The 21,537-nt window shown below is 40.9% G+C and overlaps 1 protein-coding gene across 1 annotated transcript in view; it reads right to left on the bottom strand.

The window, feature by feature from the left end:
• Positions 1-18,182: 18,182 nt before the first annotated feature.
• RTF1 (RTF1 homolog, Paf1/RNA polymerase II complex component) overlaps positions 18,183-21,537 on the bottom strand; it is a 38,578-nt gene continuing 35,223 nt past the window's right edge. Inside the window, 1 exon segment of the mRNA XM_075712729.1 lies at positions 18,183-20,308. Within this exon segment, the coding sequence (XP_075568844.1) occupies positions 20,202-20,308 (107 nt within the window). The 3' untranslated portion in view covers positions 18,183-20,201.

The raw sequence follows: 21,537 nt of genomic DNA, 5'->3' as shown, positions 1-21,537 counted from the left end.
TATTTAGTACTTGAACAGCACTATTTCTGTGAATTGAGAAAATAATCCAAACTGGTACAGAATTTCTTTCAAGCACATGTAAGCAAATCTAGGCCATTTTCAACTGCAGACCTTAAGTTTCTGCAGTTACCATTACAAACTTTTCTTGGCCATTTCTGATTTTTTTTTTTACACTTCACATTCTTTGATATACTTCTACATCTACATTCATTTGAGGATAGCAGTATACAGTTTTAGCCATTTTTATATTGCATTAGTTCCTGGAGCTAAACCTAAGCAAACTTTTACACCTTCATTTTCCATTTACTACAGAACTAAGCCATTTAATAGGCTTTTCTTTGCTGTTCTATTTATCAAATGCCTCTCTATGTTTTTGCTGGAACACTAAAGAAACATTCATACATTTACTTTTTTGGGCAGTACAACTACATCTTATATTACAGCTATTTCCTTTTCACACCTTTAAAATATTTCTAAATTGATCATTGTGTCTGTGAGTACGCATCCTCCTAACAAGCCCTGGCATGTTTGCAAGCATGGAATAAATATTTGCTTCTCTAAAATAATTTTAAGTTATTTATTTCCAAGATTTTATTTTGTCTTTATATCTAAATTACTTATGCCTGGGAAATTATTTCTGTGTGGTACATTCTGAATCATGTTTAATAAGAATACATTTTTCTCATTTTTTTTCTTACTGCACATGAACTTAATACCTCACTGCCTGATAAATGCTTATTAAAATTTCAGCCAATAAGTAGATGTTCCAGTCTCTTGACACAGCTCTCCCTTTAATGTCTTCATAACAATTCTTCTGTGTTGTACAAAATACATTTACTTAGTTTCTTGGTAAACATTTTCAGTCCTTCTCTTTGGGCTTTTGTGAAATAGTTCTGCTCCTGACAGATGTACTGTCTCTTTACAAATGCTGGGAGCTGCTTCAGCCTCTGTTATTTCCTTGTGCAGCCCTACATACCGCTCCCTGTTAGTGCATGCTGACTGCCTTTTGCAGACTCCTCCTTGGACCTTGTAACTTCTGTTCTCCTCTGCCCATTTTCATTATTGTTGTTTCTGGTGTTTATTTAATATCATCCAGAATAATATAGGCTTTTTCCCTTCCAACACTGGAGTCTTGTTGGTTTTGTTTTGCATCCTGGTGCAGTTTGATTTCTACATCATTTCTACATTTCTACATTTGCATCCTGGTGCAGTTGTTTTCTACATTTAAATTAGGAAATTCCAGCTACATTTTCCTCAGTTTTGGATGTCAGCATCCTATTGCAAGATGCCCTTGGATCAGATAGCCTCTCTCCAACACCTTTTCACTCAGTTTTATTGTAAGGACCTTCTTTCTGGAAATTCAGTGTTCTTTGATACCTGATTGACTTAACTTACCTTGTATTTTTGACAGATATCTAGCCTCTGCCCCAGCAACTTTCTTAACAGCTGCTTTACTTCCCTTTCATGTGGTTCTCTGTGAGACACAACTCGCACCTGAGCACCTCCAATTTGCCTGCCACACTCCTGCAGAGTGTCAGGCTCTCAGGGTTTTCAGTTCTGTCCCCTCATACACAAGCTCTTGTGCAGCTTCTTGACAGACTCTTTTTCTTACTCTGCTCCTGGCGCAATTGCCCATGCTTGGCTGCTAATGAAGATGATGTCTTGATACAAAGATATTGCTCCTGGTACCAGGGAGCGCTCTTCTGTGGTAGCTAGAATGAAGTCAAGAGTTGGTGGCTTAGAGTTAAGAGGACCCCTTAATAAAAACCCATCAGCTCCCCTGGCAGGGCCCCCCGTGTCTCTCTGCCTCTTCCCCCAAGGTTTTCTCTCAGCAGGGCAGGCAGGAGGTCATGGCAGGGGGGCAACGAAGCCATGGTGGGCGCAGAGTACACGCTCCCTGAATAGGCAAAGGACTTTCCCCCCACAGGACTGCAAGACAGGAACCATTCAGCAGGACCACATTTGATTTTTCCAGAGTAAACAGAAGCTAAACTATTGCAGATTATAACATTAACAAATCGGGTGGTTGTAGCATTTTAATGCCAGAATTTCAGCTTCTCCTGAGTGAAATTTAAATCTTTCTGTAACAACATTTCCCTTCTTTCTGGATCAAATGATTCACTGGTTTAAATCTATTATTGCGAGCCTGGACAACAGACTTTTTTGAATCCAAAAGGACAGATTTCTGTAGAGGACAGTCATAGTTTTATTTATTCCTCAGTTTTCTGTGAAATTCACATTGTGTGTGTCAGAAGTATTCAGTCCCAACCCTAATGCATTTAATGTCTTCATTTAGACCATGTTGTGAAGCTGACAGCATGTTCAGGCTTATGGGGGGTGGGGAGAGAGATGATGAAACAGCCATTGTGGTATACCATTGTTTAACCACTTGAGAACTGTATGACCTTTGAGTTTATTGAGAAATATTAATACATGTGAACATAGCAAACCATTTCTTTTCTCTGAAAGCTTATTGTGTGGTTCAGGTTTTTGGAAGAGACTTTTGTAACATTTGTTTATGTCAAAGATAAAAGACAGTTCCTCCTAGCTACCTTTACTTAGCACCAATGCACACATTGTGTAGTCTTTCCTGTAGAGCATGAAAAGAAACAGCAACTCCAGTGAGCATAAATATTCAAGGACAGAATAGAATTTTCTGTCCCCATCATACATTCTTAAAATAAACCTGGTTTGGTTTTGGTTGTCCAGGAGGCACAAGAAATTCTGCAGAACAACTATTCTAGAGCATAGAACAGAAAGTTACGTGCATTGTGATGGAGAAAGGAAAGAGTTACCAGCAGCCCTGTGAGTGACTAATGGACAGGGTTGACAAGCAAAGGGCCCAGGATGATGTGAATGAAAGGGAATGCAAAATCAACAAAACAGAGTTAAGCAAGGTCACCTCAATTGCTTGCAAGCAATTGCATGTAAGCAAGGAAGTGCCTACAAGGCACCATTATGGGAAAACCCACCAGCATGCCAGCGTGCTCCTCTGAAGTGCCTGTACAGTCATGCATGCAGCATGGGAATAAACATGAGTAATTAGAGATCTGTGTGCAGTTGCAGGGCTGTGATCTTTTGGGGACCACAGAGACACAGTGGAATGGCCTGCATGGCTGGAGTGCTCCAGCGGAGGGAAGCAGGCTCTTAAGAAGGACAGGCCAGGAAGATGAGGAGGGGGAGTTGCCCTTGAACAGCTTGCGTGCACGAAGCTTTGCCTGAGGATGGATGACGAGCCAACTGAGAGCGTACGGGGGATGACTACAGAGCTGACCAGTATGGATGACATTGTAGTGAGTGTCTGCTATAGGTCACCTGACCAGGAAGAGCAAGTGGATGAGGCCTTCTACAGACAGCTAGAAGTAGCTTGACATTCCCAGCCCCTTGTCCTCTTGGGGGACTTCAGCCACCCTGATAAATGCTGGAGGAACAACACAGCAGGGCATAAGCAATTGGAGAACATCGGTTCTTGGATGCTCCAAGATTCTTGGAGATTGGTTCTTGGAGAACATCAATGACAAATTCCTGACCAAAGTGACAGCGGAGCCAATGAACACAGGTACTCTGCTAGACCTCATACTCACAAACAAGGAGGACCTCATTGGAAATGTAAACATCAAAGGCAGACTTGGCTGCGCTGACTGCGAGATGGTGGAACTCAGGATCCTGAGAGGAAGGAGTGGAGCAAAAAACAGGATCACAACCCTAAAATTCAGGAGAGCAGACTTTGCCTGTTCAGGTTTCTGCCTGAATGAGTCCCATGGAATAAGGCCCTGCAGGCAGGAGTCCAAGAAAGCTAGTTGATATTCAAGGATCACCTCCTCTAAGCTCAAGAGCAGTCCATCCCAAATGAGCAGGAGGTCAGGAAAAGATGCCAGATGACCAGCATGGATAAAGAAGGAGCTCCTGGCAAAAAGTGGCAAAAGGAAGAAGAGGGAAAACATGCGCCTGCTGCTGAATGGGGCAGGGGCCCTGGTTGCACAGGACATGGAAGAGACTGAGGTACTTAATGCTTTTTTCACCTCAGTCTTCACTAGGAAGACCAGCTTCAGAAATACCAGGCCCCAGAGAACAAAGGGAAAGTCTGCAGCAGTAAAGACACAACTTTGGTGGAAGAGGATCAGGTTAGAGAATACTTAAGCAAACTGGACACATGTAAGTCCATGGGCCCTGATAGGATGCACCTACAAGTGCTAGGGAGCTGACTGATGTCATTGAGAGGCCACTCAATCATCTTTGAAAAATCACTGTGATTGGGAGAGGTGCCTGAGGAGTGGAGGAAAGCAAATGTCACTCCTATCATTCAAGCCCTATGATTAATGCAAGGAAGTACTGGAATGAACACTTGCAAGTCAGAGCAACCAAAAAATTCATGGATTCACATAAGATACATTCACATCAGATGTTTGCTTTGTTCATTCAAATGATAAGCATGTCAGTAAAAATTCTTGAGTGTCAAACAGAGTAAAGGGATCAAGTCACTGTGCCTTTTCTGTGATACTGACCTGACACTTTTTACAAGAGTTTCTTTGTGGGCTTGTTTGTGCTGGTAAGATGCAAGGCGAAAATATTTGTTTGCTCCAAACTGGATTGACGCTGGCAGACAAGAGATCAGTATCTTTGAAATTATCCCACATGTTCATTACCTATTTGAGTGGCATTTGAAAAATGAACTCACCTTACCTACACTACCAGTTCCTAAACATTTTATTCAGTTCATCTGTGTACTTAGTTACTCATAAGAGGAAAAAAATGAATGAAAAGAGAACATGTGCTGCATACCATTTTAAAGTGGAAAAAGTATGTGATACGGAGAGAGGACAAGATTGTTAAAAAGCTGTAAAAAGAACCACAAAAATTTGTGATTTATTTCTCCCATTTTTCACTGTAAAATTATATTTTCAAACACCCTTACAAAAATCTCAGACAGGGTTGAAGAAAGGTTTTGTGGAAGGCAATACCATTATTATCTTTATGGAAGGTGAGCAAATAAATATTCTGAATACCCAGGATATAAACTTTTCATTTGGAACACTTAAACAGCCTTTAGACTCATGGTTTAGTTCCTTTTCAAACACATTAAAAGAATAGTTAAATAATAAAAAAAAAATACCACTCATGAACATTTTCTTACCCTGGTGTATTTGCTGGTTAAGATGCTCCGTGATGGGGAATAGCGATCCCTTATTCTCTCCTCTGAGATGTACCCCTTAAACTCTGCACAGCCTGCCTGAGGCGTGCTTGGCATCTTGTCTCAAGGCCCCCTGTTTGCCTCAGATGTTGTAGTGACTATCACAGTGATCACAGAACAGGGACATGAGTTTCTAATGAACAGCCAAACTGCTGAGCTGGCAAATCTGCTCTTTTTTTAGCCTTCAGCCCTTTACATATAGGTTGTGGCTCCACAGGTACTAAAGGATCAGGAAATATTACTGGATTTGAAAAGTCTTTCCTCTCTGCTTTACTTACCATGGCTTGTCACAGAGAATTAAGTTTTCTGCTTTTTCCCCCACATCTGCTCCTCAAGACAGGTCTGTGCTTTATTTGCTGTTACCTTCTCTTCTGTATTTGAGCAATGATCACCTTGCAAATTCACAACTAATCTCTTCTGCTGACCTTATCTTAAAACAGAAAACTAAAGCAAAGGAAAGGAAAAGCTGCACGAGGTATTAACAAATTGAAGTGGCAGCTGAGCAGCAATGCTCGCCACCTGGCAGGATGAAGAACCAAATGGCAGTGAGACTGTACCCCTGTCCCAGCCTGGAACACGGTTTCCCTTTTAACAGCCTGTTGGAAAAGTCTGTCAGTGACTTGCAGCCCAAAATAAGACTGCAGGAGCCGGTGCTGCCACTGCAGGCAGTGCCACCAGCAGCTGCCACTGAACATGAGCTCAAGAACATCATGGAAAAAAATCTCTGCTGCTTGCTCCCTCTGACAGGCTGGGAGGCGAACAGAAGAAGAAGGTTGCGTGGCTGGAGGCGGCATGGTTGGGGACTGGGGCTCTGGCAAGGAAACAGAAGGATGATTCCAGACCCTTGATAGCGTTCGCACAAAGTGCCTCCAAAACCTGAGAAGCAGCATGGTAGAAAGCGTGAAGGAGCTTGTCTGAAAGACATTTAAGTCAGCCATAGAGATTAGAGGCAGGAGTCGGCATCTCATTAATGATGAAAGATAATTAGTAGGGTGGATATAAACAGGAGAGAGTCTTGAAAATGAAGGCATATAGCCAATGTTTGATGTAATTAGAAAAGTATATGCCAGAAAAGGGATGTCGTGGTTTATCCACAAAAGAAAGAGAGAGTGGATCATATGTTGTCAACCCAACTGCAAGAAATAAAATTTTAGGATAAGTCCCCAACAGAGTTACCTTGTAACTAAATTAGGAAAGATGGCAATGCCACAGGGACAGCATCTGACAGGCTCTACAAAAACTTCTCCACAATCTTTTCTCAGGACAGCACGGCTCAGCCAGATGAGCCCTGGCAGCAGAGATTGTGAGCATAGCTACCTGCCAGAGGGATGATGCTTATTCCCCCCACACCAGCAAAAAACCCTGTACTGGTTCTGTTCACACCTCAGCAAGGAGCCAGCTAGCCAGCCAGCCAGCTTAGAGGGGTGATGGTTGGGCAGGCACTCTGCCCCTAACACTGTTCTTGTTGCAGTTTGCTCTCTTGTTCCAAATAAGAAGTGGAGGCTTTGAAAAGTATCACTGACATTCGCTCACCACAAACATACCTGTACTACCCAAACTGAAAAGTACTTGAACATCCGTTTCGTCCAGTACCATTTTTTCTCTTAGTTCCTCTTCACCTATTCATTGCTTGGGAAAAGAAAAAAGAAAAAAAATCAAGACCTGCGAAGTAGCTGACTTGTTGCTAAAGTCTACAATCACACCCACACTACACAATTCCTCTGCAAATTTTGGATGCGAAGACCATCATAGTTTCTCCTTGATGCTTGCTCCTCCTCCAGTAGACTCTTACTAGTGAATCTCAGAAACTGCTCCTCTCCATGTCTCTCTGCTTCTATTGCTTGTGAAAAATCATAATGGTTTCTGCCACTTCGCTCTTCTCTTGGCTCCAAAAGAGACCATCAACAACCCAAAGAGGCTAGGTCTGCTGGTGGTTACTAAGTACAATAGTTTCAAAACAACCTCTGGCTCAGGATGCCCCTGAACTGCGGGTGCTGAGAAGCTGGGAGAAGATTATCAAGGGGAAGGAGAACTTTCTTTGTGCCCTATTTCTTACACTGTTGCCCTGGTCATCCCACACTGGCTGTTGTCTGAGACAGGATAATGGCCCAAAGGGATATTTGATTAGACTCAGCAGGGCAGCTCTGATGGCAGCCCTTCCCCGCCTAGAAGAGGAATGCTGCTTCTCCCTCCGAAGAAGCAATGGAGTATTCCCTGGCAAAACTTCTGACAGTCTAACTGCCTTCTTGTGGGAGCCTTTCCCCACCCAGCATCTTTGTTTCTCCACTTAACAGATTTGCAGGATTTATAAGTCCCTCCTGTTGGGAAGCTGTTAGAAAACCTACTATATTCCCCCCTCACCACACAATTTTACTGTGAAACTCTCAGATACAAAAGAGATAAATCAATCTCTTACAGCCTGGTCAGCTAAGTAAGAAAGTAAAGCTTATTATAGCTGTATGTCTGTCCCACGCAGGAAACCTTTACTTTTTTCAGAGAGTTCCTCACAAGCTTTCTGCTGTTTTAAATGAATCCCAAATCAATTTAAAGACCAAAAAGAGACTATTCTGCAAAACTCCTGTCCCACCAGCCCAAACACCGGATTCAGGAGTCTCCGTGTTTAATTTGTGGAAACTGAATGCAGTGTTCACATATGATGCAAGTTAGCTCTGTAGCCTCATGGTCTGCTATTGCCTAGAACAAGAAATTTCACCTTAAGTGTTCTACCATTACAAATAAGTGCTCCTACTCTTTTTTTCTTGATAATGAAAGAAGTACTTATTTGATTAAATTACATTTTGTCTTAGCTTTGATCATGTCTGAAGGTAAAGTCTGGGATCAAGACATGTGAGACAAAAAGAACATGTAAACTTTTTATCAGGTAAGCTGGAGCACCATCTTGACACGTTCAACAAGCGAGCCACTAGCTCCTTCCACAACCAAGCAAACAAACCAAACAATTTCACTTGCATCCAAAGACTGCAGTCTTAGTCCTCCCACACCAAGAAAAACCCCTCAAGAAACTCACCTTTTGCTATCCTTGCTCAACGTGAGAGTTAAAAAAGCAACTGGTTAAAAAAGCAACTGGAATTTTAACAATAGCCTGAGTGCTAATCCATTAAAAGGAGATTGGTCAAATCATGTGGCTCAGTCCACTTTCAAAAAACTACTCCGTGGATTTTGGTTTTGTGTGTGTCTGGTTTTCCTCACTAATAGCTACTCTAATAGACTCAGTAGCTTTGTCTCAAATTTTTTGAACAGTCTAACTTTAGCCACAGAACTTCTGGAACAGAGTCACCAGATTTTCTAAATGGTGAGCCTTCAAATTGTCTTTCATATATAGAGACGAGTACCAGGTAAGATATTTTCATCAATTTTACACTAATTACTTTATTGAAGAACCCGGAGTTTACGGATGTGGCTGATGTCCTGGATGATGTGCATGCTGTAGCCATGTATTACTGTTTTGGGGTGGGGTTTTTGGGGGTTTGGTTTTTTTGGGTTTTTTTTTTTTTTAAGAGAGTTTAAAAAAAACAACAAACCTCGTGTGCTCCTTGAGGTGATGTTTTTTAATGTGCTTGCCCAAGTGGATGGTTACCATAGCTCCCTGCCATGGCTGAACGGTGCTTTGCCTCCCTGAACTTGACAAATTGATTCTTTTTGATACTGAATTACTTTCTACAATACCATGTCAGTCTTTTCCAGGATTAATTTACAGCCACAGTAATAAGTTAAAAGTAGAAATATACTTATATATGTATATTGTTTTATGAAGAAACCTAAGGCTATAGTAAAGCCCGGGCATTTTTTTTTTCCAGAACCTAATCAAGTACAGCTGGGTTATTACAAACTTGTGCCAAAAAGCCAGTGAAGGCATTTGGAAAAGGGTGCTTACAAGCCACCGCTGAGCTGTGGGAGTTGTTCAGCATGCTCAGTAGCAACATTGCCTCCTCGCTCCCCTGAGCTCAGGGGACTGGGAAAACAAGTCAAGGGAGCACCAGTGGAGCAGATGGAGCCAGGCCCTGCTTCAGAAGAACAGTTCCCAGGTTTGTATGGGTCAGCCTGCAAGGCACTGCCTTTCATTCTCCTTGCTCCCCAGGCACCACAGCCCCAGCACCACCGGATCCCCTCACCCCGCCCCAGCACCCCAGACCTTGCTTTCTCTGAGCCCCACGCTCCCCCATCACAGAGGGGGAAGGATGCAAGATGAAGGGACAGTCGGAAAGGTTGTTCAAGGAACACCACTGCTGTGCCTCCTTCCTGGTTTCTGCCGTTGCCACCTCGCCAAAGCACAGAGCTCGAGTGAACAAGCACAGCAGAGTGGTAGGGCTTAGACGCCACACTTCATCTTTGGTGTTTGAGAAAGCCCATACTAAGCCAAAAGTTAGAAATGCTTTCATGCAGCATGGACCACTCTGTCCTCTGACAGCCCCTCAGCTAGCCTCTCCTTTCAAAGTTGAGGTTCAGATCACATTTGATCTAGTTACATTCCTGACAAACTCTTACTTCACTCCAGCCCTATTTTAACATCTGAAAAAACATCTATTGTTCTGCTGTGGCCATCTGCCACTATCCCCAAGAAGTCAGGCCAAAAATACCCAGGTACTTTGAAGAACAGTGTTAGCTGAGACCTAATATGTGCAAAGACAGCCTGATAAATGGGATACTTAAAATCTTTTATGAATAATGGGACTTGGTTTCTACTTCCAAGGGTAAGTTAACATCATTGTTCCCTTTAAAAAGGGACCGCAGCAACAGGAACTAATATACCATATAAATACGCAAGTTGTGATAAAATGAAGAATTTATTTCAAGGTGGAAGTTAATGAGCAGGAACACAGAAAAACAAAGGGGCAATAAGCAGCCTTCAGAATTTAAATGTTCTGGTAATTTTATAGTCATAACTTATGGTTAGTAACCAGACATCAACAAACTTGTCATGAATGATGACTTGCTTTATGGTGGATTACAGTGGATCCCATTACACATCACTTCCTCAAGAGAGCAGGACCAGAGGAATGACCCAGGCTGACTCTGCCCAGCATTCAAAACTTTAATGTGTGGCAGTCTACAGAGACCTCAGTCTTAGCATTCAGTAAATAACACAAACACAAAATCACCACAGAAACAGTCCTGCCTTGTGACTTTGCAATTCAGGTCACCTGTGAGTGAAAATATTCATGAGGACTCTATCCAGCTCCCACTGCCTCCCACAGAGTCTTCCCATCCGCTGCAACAGAGGCTAAATAGACCATTATATAATATCTGGAATTGTATGTTTTCAGGCTTCTGGGCACTCATCCCTAAAGTGTTTCAAGATACAATTTATAAACACATTTCCCCCCCCCCCCCAATACTCTTAATCTGTCTCTGGAGGAGTACTAGCTGCTGTGAACAGATCATGCCAGTTGAAACAGTGACAGGAAACCCAGGAGTGCATTCTGTAATATTAATGCTGTAATACTAAAAACTCTTCAGTGCTAAGCAGTAAAGGGATTTTAACTTGAGGTGAAAATTTTTGCTAAAGACCATATATCCCACATTGTTACCATAGTTCCTTCCCACTCCCAGACTTTGCTTGCTAACCTGAATTGCTGAACTTTTCACAGCAGATCCTTTACTAGGAACAGAGCTAAAAAACAATTTTACAAAATGCTAAAATGCTTTTAATTTCAGTTTTTGACATCATACTTTACTATCTTCAACTTCCCATCTTTGATCATTTGGGAAAATATTGCGGAAGTTTGCAATGGAAAAAAAAATCAATTAATAATCAACTCATCCTGATTCAAAACTGAAAATGACTGCTTTGTATTTGAAATTCATCTAGTCTTTTTCAGATGAAGAGAGCATTTATTCAAACCTTCAGGTTTACCTTAGTAGTGGAAAAACAGTTTGCCTCCATAGTCCATTATGATACTTCCAAGGGGAGAGCTTTGTTACACGAAGAATAGCTACTCTCAGTTTTTCATGACTAGTAAGTCTTCAAGAGCAAAGTATGAAACAAAACTTTGTCTTTTTATCTTTTTAATGTTTATGCTGTATACGATCTGCTTTTCTAGTCACATAGATCAGTGTTTTTCCAAATCAAGGCAGCCTACAATATCAAACCAACAGTTGAGCGTGTGTTTGTGCTAATTGCAGCCCGAAAAACCACTGCATTAGGGCCACTCTTGGGAGAAGATTCAATGTTTCATAGTAATCTTCTAAAGCATATTTGAGATACGAGCAACACTTTTGTTCTAATTGCCATACCATCAAGCATTAAAAAAAAGTCAGTTGTTGCTTGAATAAGATGAGAAATACCTGGTACAGATAAGCAGCAGTGGGTGCACTAGAACTGCTGCCTCAGAAAATGTCCACATGTCAGCTGCCGGGTCATTGGTGTTCAGACGGCTTCCTCACGTCAGCTTGTACTCCTCCACTACTGCTTCCAGTAAAAAGCCTAAAAACTGATAGCCACACATCTGGGTTTGGGAGCTGATCTTTTTACACAGCAATTTCACCTTGAAAAATAATGGAAGTGGGTTACCTGTTGGCAGACGTGCCACCAGGAAAGAATTACAGAGAAGGGATGAAGTAGCTGCCATTTATGCTGTTGCTCTCAAGGCAAATAATCCTGTGCCTCAGGTGCGGTATCTGGCAATTGCACGTTTGTCCGTAATCATTAAGGAGATCAAACAAATTATTCGAGAATGGTCCTTTCATAAAGCACAAAGTCACAATCATCAGGAATTTCAGATAAAATTTTATCTGATTTAGTGGCACATTTTACAACCCTCCCCGCTCTTAAGAGAAGATTCTTTTGAATTTCTTTCCTAAAGCAGGTGCAGCGAACCAAGGCATAGTGATCTTGTTCATGCTGTTTACAAAGGCAGATCACTCCCAGCTTCTAATCAGTACTGCCCCTTCCTCCAACCCACTGAATCACAAAACCAAACTCCCGAAAGACTTGATGTATTTTGGCCTTTGTATGTATATAAACTCATGCTGGAAAATAACTTGTATTCTTTGCTTCCATGTACATTATTTAGCATTAAGCTGTATTTATGAGTCTTGTCTAAAATTGGCTTTAACGACTTGACAAAGTTACTCATCTGCAGTGTAATTTATTACCCTATCCACCCTTGTATTTTCTGCAGAACAAGCTGACAGAGGTTTACTAACGAACCAAAAACCTGCCCCAGAAAGGCTAAGGAAACGTAATATTTTTACTTGAGAATTAACATGAGTTTTAGGACATTAACCTGAGACTTCCAGCAAGTTTTTTTCCCAGTGGCTTTCTTCTATTTCTCTTTTGTTGTGGTCATGGCTTTCTGCACTGACCTACCGTAATTTCTCCAGAACAGTACTCAAAAACATTACTCTCATATAGCAAAATTTTATGCATTTACTAAAACCAAACTTGTGCAGGATACATCATAATTTATGCACATGCAATTAAGTCAAGGATGTTGCTTGCAAGCATTTGTATGAGTAACCACCAATTTCCTAATTAACCTATTTCAAAACTTTAATGTTCCTTAAAAATCATTTCAGAAAATTACTTACTGCATGATGGTTTTCTACAACGTGGGTGAAAATACTGTGGTTCACTCAAGCCAGGTGCCACATTTGGCACAGGTAGAAGGCTAGCTATATATAGCAGCCTATATTATGTCTTCAAGATTGCAACCTCATGGATTAGAGGTTTTCAGTGTTTTCCAGACTATGACTACTCTTTCCCACCCTCATTAGGGCTCAGTGTTTCTTCTGTTGTCAGGGGATTACAAATGTGTGGAAAGACAGAAGCTCAGAATGGCATATAAATAGTTTTAGTAGAACAGAGAGTCTGCAGCTTGCTTTCAGGAATTAGAAAGATATCAGCTATTGTCAGGATCAAAAAACATAAGGGAAGTCAACTTTTTTTTTTTTTAAGCTTGATATGGAGAAAAGAAAAAAAAAAAAACCACAAAAGAAAACCTCTCCATAACTATTACTTTTTAAGAAAGGAAAAGATGCTACCTTACTTCGTACTGCATAAGGGTATTAAGTCTCTTAAAGCATTCAGCTCGCTCACTTTTTGACACTAAGTGCCAGCACTTCTAAAGAGAACACAGTCCTTTTCAGTTTCTCACTTTTCAATACTGAAGACCAAGTGCAAAGTTAATGATAAAGAAAACGTTCTACCCCAAATACATTCTACCCAACCTCATCTCACTCAGACTAATTATTTGCTCTACAGAAAATACACTTTATCACCCACAGACTACTGGAATGCAGGATGCTGAGAATTTAGGAAGAGCCAGTTGTCAAATGCCAGGTTCTTCCCAAGAAGGAGAGAGTCACTGTCCCCCCAGCAGTAGGCTACAGTAGCAGAACTGCTCTTTACATTTTCTATTCAATTAAAAGGTATAAATTAAGAAACTTACACATGGACTGTATATTTAGAGAAGCCAGACTGTAACTAAATCAATAGCCTATAATCCTCATTTGCAAATAGCTAAGTGCTGTGTTTGGCAACCTGGGTAACTCCTATCAGTTGTCTTAAAACAGCTTGACTATGGAGCAGACAGGTTACAGCAAAGTAAACTCAGGTTTCACTTAGAATTTACTGTAAATAGGGTCATAGTATAATTTAGATTGAAAGGGACCTCAGGAGGTCCCTAAGATTAACCTCCTGCACCCAGCAGGGTCAGCTCCAAGGCCACATTGCTCAGGGCTTTATGCAGTTGAAAACCTCCCCAGGATAAGCTGCGCAACCTCTCTGGGCAGCCTGTTCCACTGATTCATTGTGCTCACAGAGGAGCTTCATTACCTTTAATCAGAACCTCTGCTTCAAATTATGCCATCGTCTCTCATCCTCCCACCACACACAACTGTAAAAAGCAGACTACTTTCCTGACAACTTCTCCACGTTTACTGGAAGGCTGCTATTAGCTCCCTCTGAAGTTGCCTCTTCTGTTACACTGAAGATCTGGTTTATGGGCAAAGAGGAAGCATAACATATATATGTAAAGTAAAACTAAGAATTTATTGTTAGCATATGGAACTCTTAACCTAATTCAAGGATTACTATTAGCCTAGATCTAATTCATACAGGAAAAGCAAGAATAATAATGCAGTTAGAGTATTTTTATACAGAAATAGTATCAGTAATACAGTTAAAATTGTAACACACATTTCTCAGTTTCTATCCCTTTTCTAGGGGTTATTTTCACCCTTTATTGCTCCTCTGGGTCTCAAAGTCAATAGCTCCAAACTGCTGGAAAGGATAACGTGACGCTGTCAGCATCTGGAGGAATATGCTGCTGTTTTCTTCCTTGATCCACTTGGGGTTCTTTTTACGTTTGCTAACATGCTTTTACATATTTCTCTTTCTTCATTGGTCTACAGCTCCATGCTACATCCAAATTTATGATATGTGGTGCCTTTCACATATGGTAGATACGATTTCTTTGTTCTGTTACTCTCTAAACACAGTTTTGTCTAGTTCTGGTTCTGCCTTTTTTTAAAAAACAAAACCCAAAAAAGCAAAAAAACCCCAACCAAAACCAACCCCCAAACAACAAACACATACTTGACCACTGATAACTACTCACCAATATATGACTATAAGGTCTCCAGTCCCATACATGTGCCCCATCATCCATCTGTACTACATCTATGCTACATCCTTTGTTTCCACTTCTAAACGTTTCTGCTATCATACCACACCTACATTTCTCTCCACCACATAGTTTTGGTCACAAATATCTCATTCTACATAAAATAACTGCTTATTACTCTTACATATATAAAACTACGGTTGCACCACACAAAGGTAAACAGAAATAAAACAAATTAGCCACAGACACCTGGCCAGTTAGAGAAATCATTGTTATAGAAAACCTAAGTAAAACAAAGCTACATGCAGGTCAAGAAAAGTCCGGAAATGGAAGCCTGATAAGCCTCAGTCCTGAGGCCTTGCAGACTTGGTACTAAGCTTATGGCCTGTTACTAACAGTAATATGGTATTACAGTGCAATATCATTACCTTCTCCCAGTTGAACAAGCCCCAGCCCCTGACCATCTTGGTGGCCATCCACTAAACTTGCTCCAGGTGGTTGAAATCTTCCTTGAACTGGGGAACCCAAAAACTGGAGACAGTATTCTACACATGGTCTAACACAAAATACCAGACACACCGTCATAAGTACTATAAATACTCACCCTGCGTTCTGTTACTCATAGGTAATTGCAATATATTAGCTATTCCAGGGAAGCTCCTACTTTAATTTACCTCCTTTAACCGCTCATACTTCTAGTTGGATACTGCTGCTTCTCAGTAGAAAGGAGAAACACTAAAGAAAAATAGTCAAGCATCCAAAGGCTGGCACATGAGGAACACCTACTTGTTATGGTCTGACGCAGTTGGGGCACAGGAGCCTTTAACATCTAGATAGATGTCAAGGCATAAAGAACCCCAAGGGAGTATCGAATGGCTGGCTTTCCAAACAGCTGGAAAAGTTTGTCACCACCACAACTCTCTTCATGTTCACTACCCCCACAGCCCAACTGACAAAGCAGAAAATAAAGCTGCTGCTTATTATTATTCTTTTTAACCCAGATAACTCCACACAGTATGAGACTAAAGAAATTGCTCATATGATATTTTCCTTCAGCTGCTGAATGTGCGGGGGGGCTAAAATCTCAAGCAGTTGATAATGGTGGTAAGGTAGAACCAGTGACTACTTAACCATTCCAGCTAAAAATAAAAAAAGAAAACTTGCCCATTTATTTGGCTACTTAAGCATCTCCCTCTAAGAGACTAAGTTACTGTGCTGAAGGTAGTAAGACTGTGTATGTAGCAGTTGTTTAAGTATCAAATTTACAGCACTTTTTTCCCCACAATTAAGAACCCCAAAATTCAAAGCTTAAAGTGGTCTGGACAAGCTTAATTATCTTCTAGTTTAGATGGGGGGAAAAACAAAGATGCCAAAGCCCAAATTTGAGATGACATCCATGTGCCTTTTTATTCCCCAGCATGTATAACCAGTGAAGCATTTGCGCAGACTCCTCATTTTCAGTTCTCGATGACTTCTGCTTCCACCTTCTGCTGGGAATGAACTAGCTGTGAAGCACTTTCTTCACAGCTAGTTCATTCCTTTTCCTTTGAGGCACAACATTTTTTCCTTTGGTAGACTATCCTTCCCAAAAGCCAGTTAAAAGCTGTCAAGCCATCCTCAAGATCCTTTGTCCTAAAGATTCCTTGAAAAATCTGTGATCTTGCACAGAAGCTTAAAAGCATATGCATTTAAAAAAAGCTCCTAAGGAGTTGGAAAACTCAAAATGTATTTTGTTGTTCAAAGTGCATCAAAGGAACACTTTGCTAATCAAATCTTAGTTACAGCTCTTTACAGTGTAACAGGCTGTCTTCCAGCCTGTTCAGGGATAAATCTATAGAGACAATTTTGTTTCACAGACAGCCCTTGCATGAACTCTATAGACATACACACCCAGAGTCTCAGAAAGGATGTGTGTTGGGAAATGCCACACTGCTCACGGTAAGCCACCATGTCTGTGAGAGAAATTCTGTGTGCTGCATGTAGGAAGGGCAATGGGGAGGGGGGTGGTACACACAGGGAAGACAGACAAAGCTGGAGAAAGCAATATGAAATTACTTACAGAATGATAGGACAATTCAGGGCAGAGGGGAGCTCAGAGAGGTCTGCAGTCCACCCTCCTGCTCAAAGCTGGGTAAGCTACAAGGTTGGATCGTGTTACTCATGGCTTAATCCAGCCTTCTCTTGAAAACCTCCAAAATACAGACAGAACAATCTCTCTGGGCAACCTAGTCCATTCTCTGACTGTCCTAAGGGTGAAAAAGTGTTTCTTTACATCTTGGCAGCACTTGTCCTGTTTCAACTTACACCTGTCATGTCTCATCCTCCCACCAAGCACCCCCTGAGAACAGTCTTACTTCATCTCATTCAGTAGCTTCCCTAAGTTCAGCTACATGCCTTAGGATCTTTGATTACAAACGTAGTCCGGATTTCTACAAGACAGTCTGTGTTTTTAGTGAGATGCAGTAGACATGCAAGTGAACTGACCTTCCAAGAGGCTCTGTTTGATCCTAGTGATAAGGAGCAACTCCAGTCATTAAGAGAGTGATCCAGGAGTCAACAGCCACTCTTGCAAAAGAGGGGGCTTACTTTTCATTAATTATTTTACAGTATTAGTATCTTAAATAAAATCATCCAGACTGATAAATGAAGTGTCAGTTTCTGAAAAAACAAATTCCAGACAGGAAACCCTTAGCACCTCAGATCAAGGGATAAACAATCAACCTTATTAAACCAACAAACCAAGTTTATTTATAGAAGCCTGTACAGTTGTGATGAACTATGCTAGGACACCAGTGAAACAAAGCAAACAAATGTTTCCCTCTCTAACGAGTGGGCGGCGTAGTCACTCACCTTTACATGCACTTAAAGGAAAAAAGATTACAGCTTTCATACACAGTTCTGTAACTATTCAAGAGTACTTTCTTGATGTATTATTCTCAATATAAAAGGTTTGCATGATAATTTACTGACTGTTGCCTCTCTTAAAAAGAGTATGTCAACAGCATCCATGGACTTTGAGAGGGTAAGTGGCAGTTTCATAGTTGCAGGTAACTAGGACATAGTCCATCATTCAGATCTGCATTCTAAACTCACTGCATCTCCTGTTTCAGTCGTCTCCGTTAAAAGTTACTTGCAACACTGCACGGGTCTCGTCGACATTTTGGCTGTAATACAGACTATTCTTGTGTTACCAAATGTGGAAGTTACCTAAAACCAATACATCAAGGGCAAGCCTATTAAAAATACTGAATTTGAGTTAACTTTACCTTAGGAGACCACTTATCACTGCACCTCAGAGCTCTGAGGCATTTCTGTGGAAAAATCAGTTCCTGAATCGTTTGATTTTGCAATTATTTCTGCAAAGCATTGGAGAGTGATTATTTTGAAAACTGGCTATCGCAAAATAAGTTTAGATTTTTTTATTACAAATCTGTAACATCATTGAAGCTGTTGAAAAAAACCAAAATCATATCAAATGCATATCTACACAGTGAATCATGATGTCTTCTATGAAGTTATCACGGTAGATTCCATAAATCCACTCTTAAAAAGTTAAAAGTACATATATGTGAGAGCCTACTACAACTCCAGAGAAGCTGCTAAAATAGGCCATCAAATAAAGCAGTCTATGTTTACATATTTACAGAATAACCCACATGTGTCCTAGAACTATGGACTATTCAGTAAATAAGTACTGAAGGTTTCCTAGTTTTTTGTTTACACGGTAGATAAGAGCTGCTTCATAGGTTGATTTTCTTTTTATACACAGTTCATAGTATCAATCTGCACACAATTACATGTTTCTTTAAAGCTACTGTTAAAAAAGGAAGAGAAAGTTAAATAAGAACTAGATTAAAGTTTCATTAAGAATCCAACAAGGAAGTATCAAACACAGGTTTAAACGCAACCAGTGTATGATTTCAGAAAAACAGTAATGCTCTGACACAAAAAGAGCATCAGCATTTTCCCTCTTCAGGGTCCCCCAGAAACATTCCTATCCAGTTCAGTGCTTAAGTTATTATGTATGTACTGGCCTGAGTAGGAACAAACACGTGCTTGCACGCTTACCTGAACGAGGGCCTCTAATCTTTTAGACTTCTAATTCTGTTTTAATGTAGTTCTTAGCTCCATATATTCAGTTGTATCTTGTTTGGAAAAGTTCTTTGTTAAATGTCACTTATATTTACAATCTGATCTTTTTTTTTTTTTTTTACACCTGAGCGATAATTTAGCTGTCACCTTGCATCCAGTCAAATATTCCATAAAGCCATACAATTCTTGTGCTAGTGTTGCACTCCACTTGTACCAGTTTCTATATGAAAAATGTGCATCAGCTACCTCTTATACATTACCCACTGACCTTTCTACTATGTCCTTACTGTGTCCTTCCCCTTCCACACAAAGTGATTTTTTTTGTTTGTTTGTTTATAGAAGCCCCTTTTAAGTGGTTCGCAAAGCAAGAAACAAAATGAGCTGGAGACCAGTGAAGACACAATGACTTAACAAACACGTAATATTGGAGGCTTGGAGAAGAAATTAAAGCCCAACCAATGAGCGCCCCAGGGCCATCCCAGAAAAGGTTACTCCACTCAGTTACAGCTGGAGACTCCGGATGTGCTATAGATGACAAGTCCCACATCAAGAGCTGTGTATCTCTCATCAGTTAAGTATAAGTAAAAAAGGGAACATGAAGTTAAACAGCTATATCAGCCAAGCCGTTTTAGTAAGAAGAATCACATTTAATGAGTTTCTTTCTTGCAATTTCAGATGCTCAAGTACAGCTGGTAGAAATTCAAAACAGCCGTAAAGAACTGTGACAGACGGATACAAATAGTACTGCAGCTTAAAAATGATAAAAAACACCTGAAAAAAAGTCACACAACCCTCCCAAAAAAATTTACACTTTGAACCTAAGCCAGTTTTTGAAGATTCCCTTCTCCAAAGCTAGGATGAAGGAGGAAAAAGAGGGGGAAGAAAGTGCAGATGACCTTCCAGCCACAAAGGTCTTGCGCCAATGTTTATTCACCGTGCCTGTGGTGGTATGTAAGGGGAGATCACCAAGTGCTGATTCTGCGACCACCAAGAGTTTCCTATGGAAATCCAGACCTCAGGCTAATACTGAACACAGAGTGGACCAACGAGCTGCATCAACAAAATAAAAACAAAACTCAAACTAAAAGAAATGGGAAAACCCCAAATAGCACAGATCCACATTTGTGAGGGGGGCAGGAAGAAAGGGCAAGAAGGGAGGTCTATACAGTAAATAGTTGAATGGTTTATGTTACAGATGACTGGCAGTTTTAAAGAGTCTCTTCCCAGCTCCATTGCTGCTCCAACCCAGAAGGGAGAACTGAAAAGGGAGGAAGAAAAGGTAGAACATCGTCATGGAGCATGCAGGATCAGAAGCAGCAGAGTGGGCATGCTCAAATAAGCCCCCGCCTCTTTTTGTAGTCCTCCAAGTTCAATGATCGCCGAGGGGCACCATCTTTTGCTGGTGGAGCCTTGGAGGTGATGGCCAGTGCCTTAGATTCTGTTGGGGATAAGAGAAGAGTGAGGACCAAAATACATGAAAACCACAGATTTTTACTTCTTGCTTTTGCTGACAATTTCACCACAAAATCACCTTTGGCTTCTCTAGTATACATCAGGTTAGAACTTCAGTTAATAATACAGGAAGTATTTGGTAGCTTATCTTCATAGATAAAGCATATGCAATTCTGACTGTTTGTTAATCCAGCTTTCTGCCAATAAGCATACTTTCATTTCTTAAGAAAACTACTCTGTAGCACACTGAAAACACAACACAAACAGAGCCTTCAGGCTCAGTTCTGGGATCTTTGATAAATCATTATCCCACGAGAACAGCAAGCAGGAAGAGACAGATAATAAGCAGACAGAAGTCAAACTTCCTATCCATGTCTACAATACACATTTTAACCAATCCCCATGTACTTCTGTTAAGAGACTGCACAAAGCAAGATGCCAAAATGGTGTTCTGTCTGAGTTAAAAACCCAAAAGAGCCATATTTAAACCTCTATCTATATTGTGTGTGTCTCATACTTCTTTTTTCAGTCCCCTTCCTGGTTTTCAACCCTCATCTGCTTGCTAACTCTCTGAAGTGCATAACTCTCACTATCTGCTTCAGGAAGTCTCCTATTCTTGGCACCCTACCTCATTCTGTAGTCTTACATCCAGAGTTCCAATCTTGACCTAGTTTGGAAAGACAACCTCTCCTACTTTCCCTTCTTGACAAGGTTTTAAGTCTTTGTGCGTTCTTACAGTACTTCCTAAATTGTTGTCCTCCAAGAAACTTCAGCTCTAATCCTTCCAGTAATGCAAGAAAAAATAAGCCTTGTGAGTCAAATTGCACTGGTATACTCCCATCCTTTCCCTCCACTGGAAAACAGCTTGACAGGATGAGAGGAAACGGCCTCAAGTTGGGCCAGGGGAGGTTTAGATTGGATATTAGGAAAAATTTCTTCACCGAAAGGGTTGTCAAGCATTGGAACAGGCTGCCCAGGGAAGCGGATGAGTTACCATTCCTAGAGGCATTTAAAACACATGCAGACCTGGCGCTTAGGGACATGGTTTAGTGGTGGACTTTGGTAGTGTTAGGTTAACAGTTGGACTCGATGATCTTAAGAGTCTTTTGCAACCTAACTGATTCTATGACACTGAACTGTTCTTGCCACATATCTTGGGCTCTCAAAGTCGAGATCACAAACAGGAAGGGTCAGCAAGTTTGTGTCTATAAGCAT

Source organism: Pelecanus crispus, chromosome 6 (genome assembly GCF_030463565.1).
Source record: "Pelecanus crispus isolate bPelCri1 chromosome 6, bPelCri1.pri, whole genome shotgun sequence".
NCBI lineage: Eukaryota > Metazoa > Chordata > Aves > Pelecaniformes > Pelecanidae > Pelecanus > Pelecanus crispus.
The sequence above is the reverse complement of the archived record's forward strand: the minus strand, read 5'-3'. Positions and strand labels throughout refer to the sequence as shown.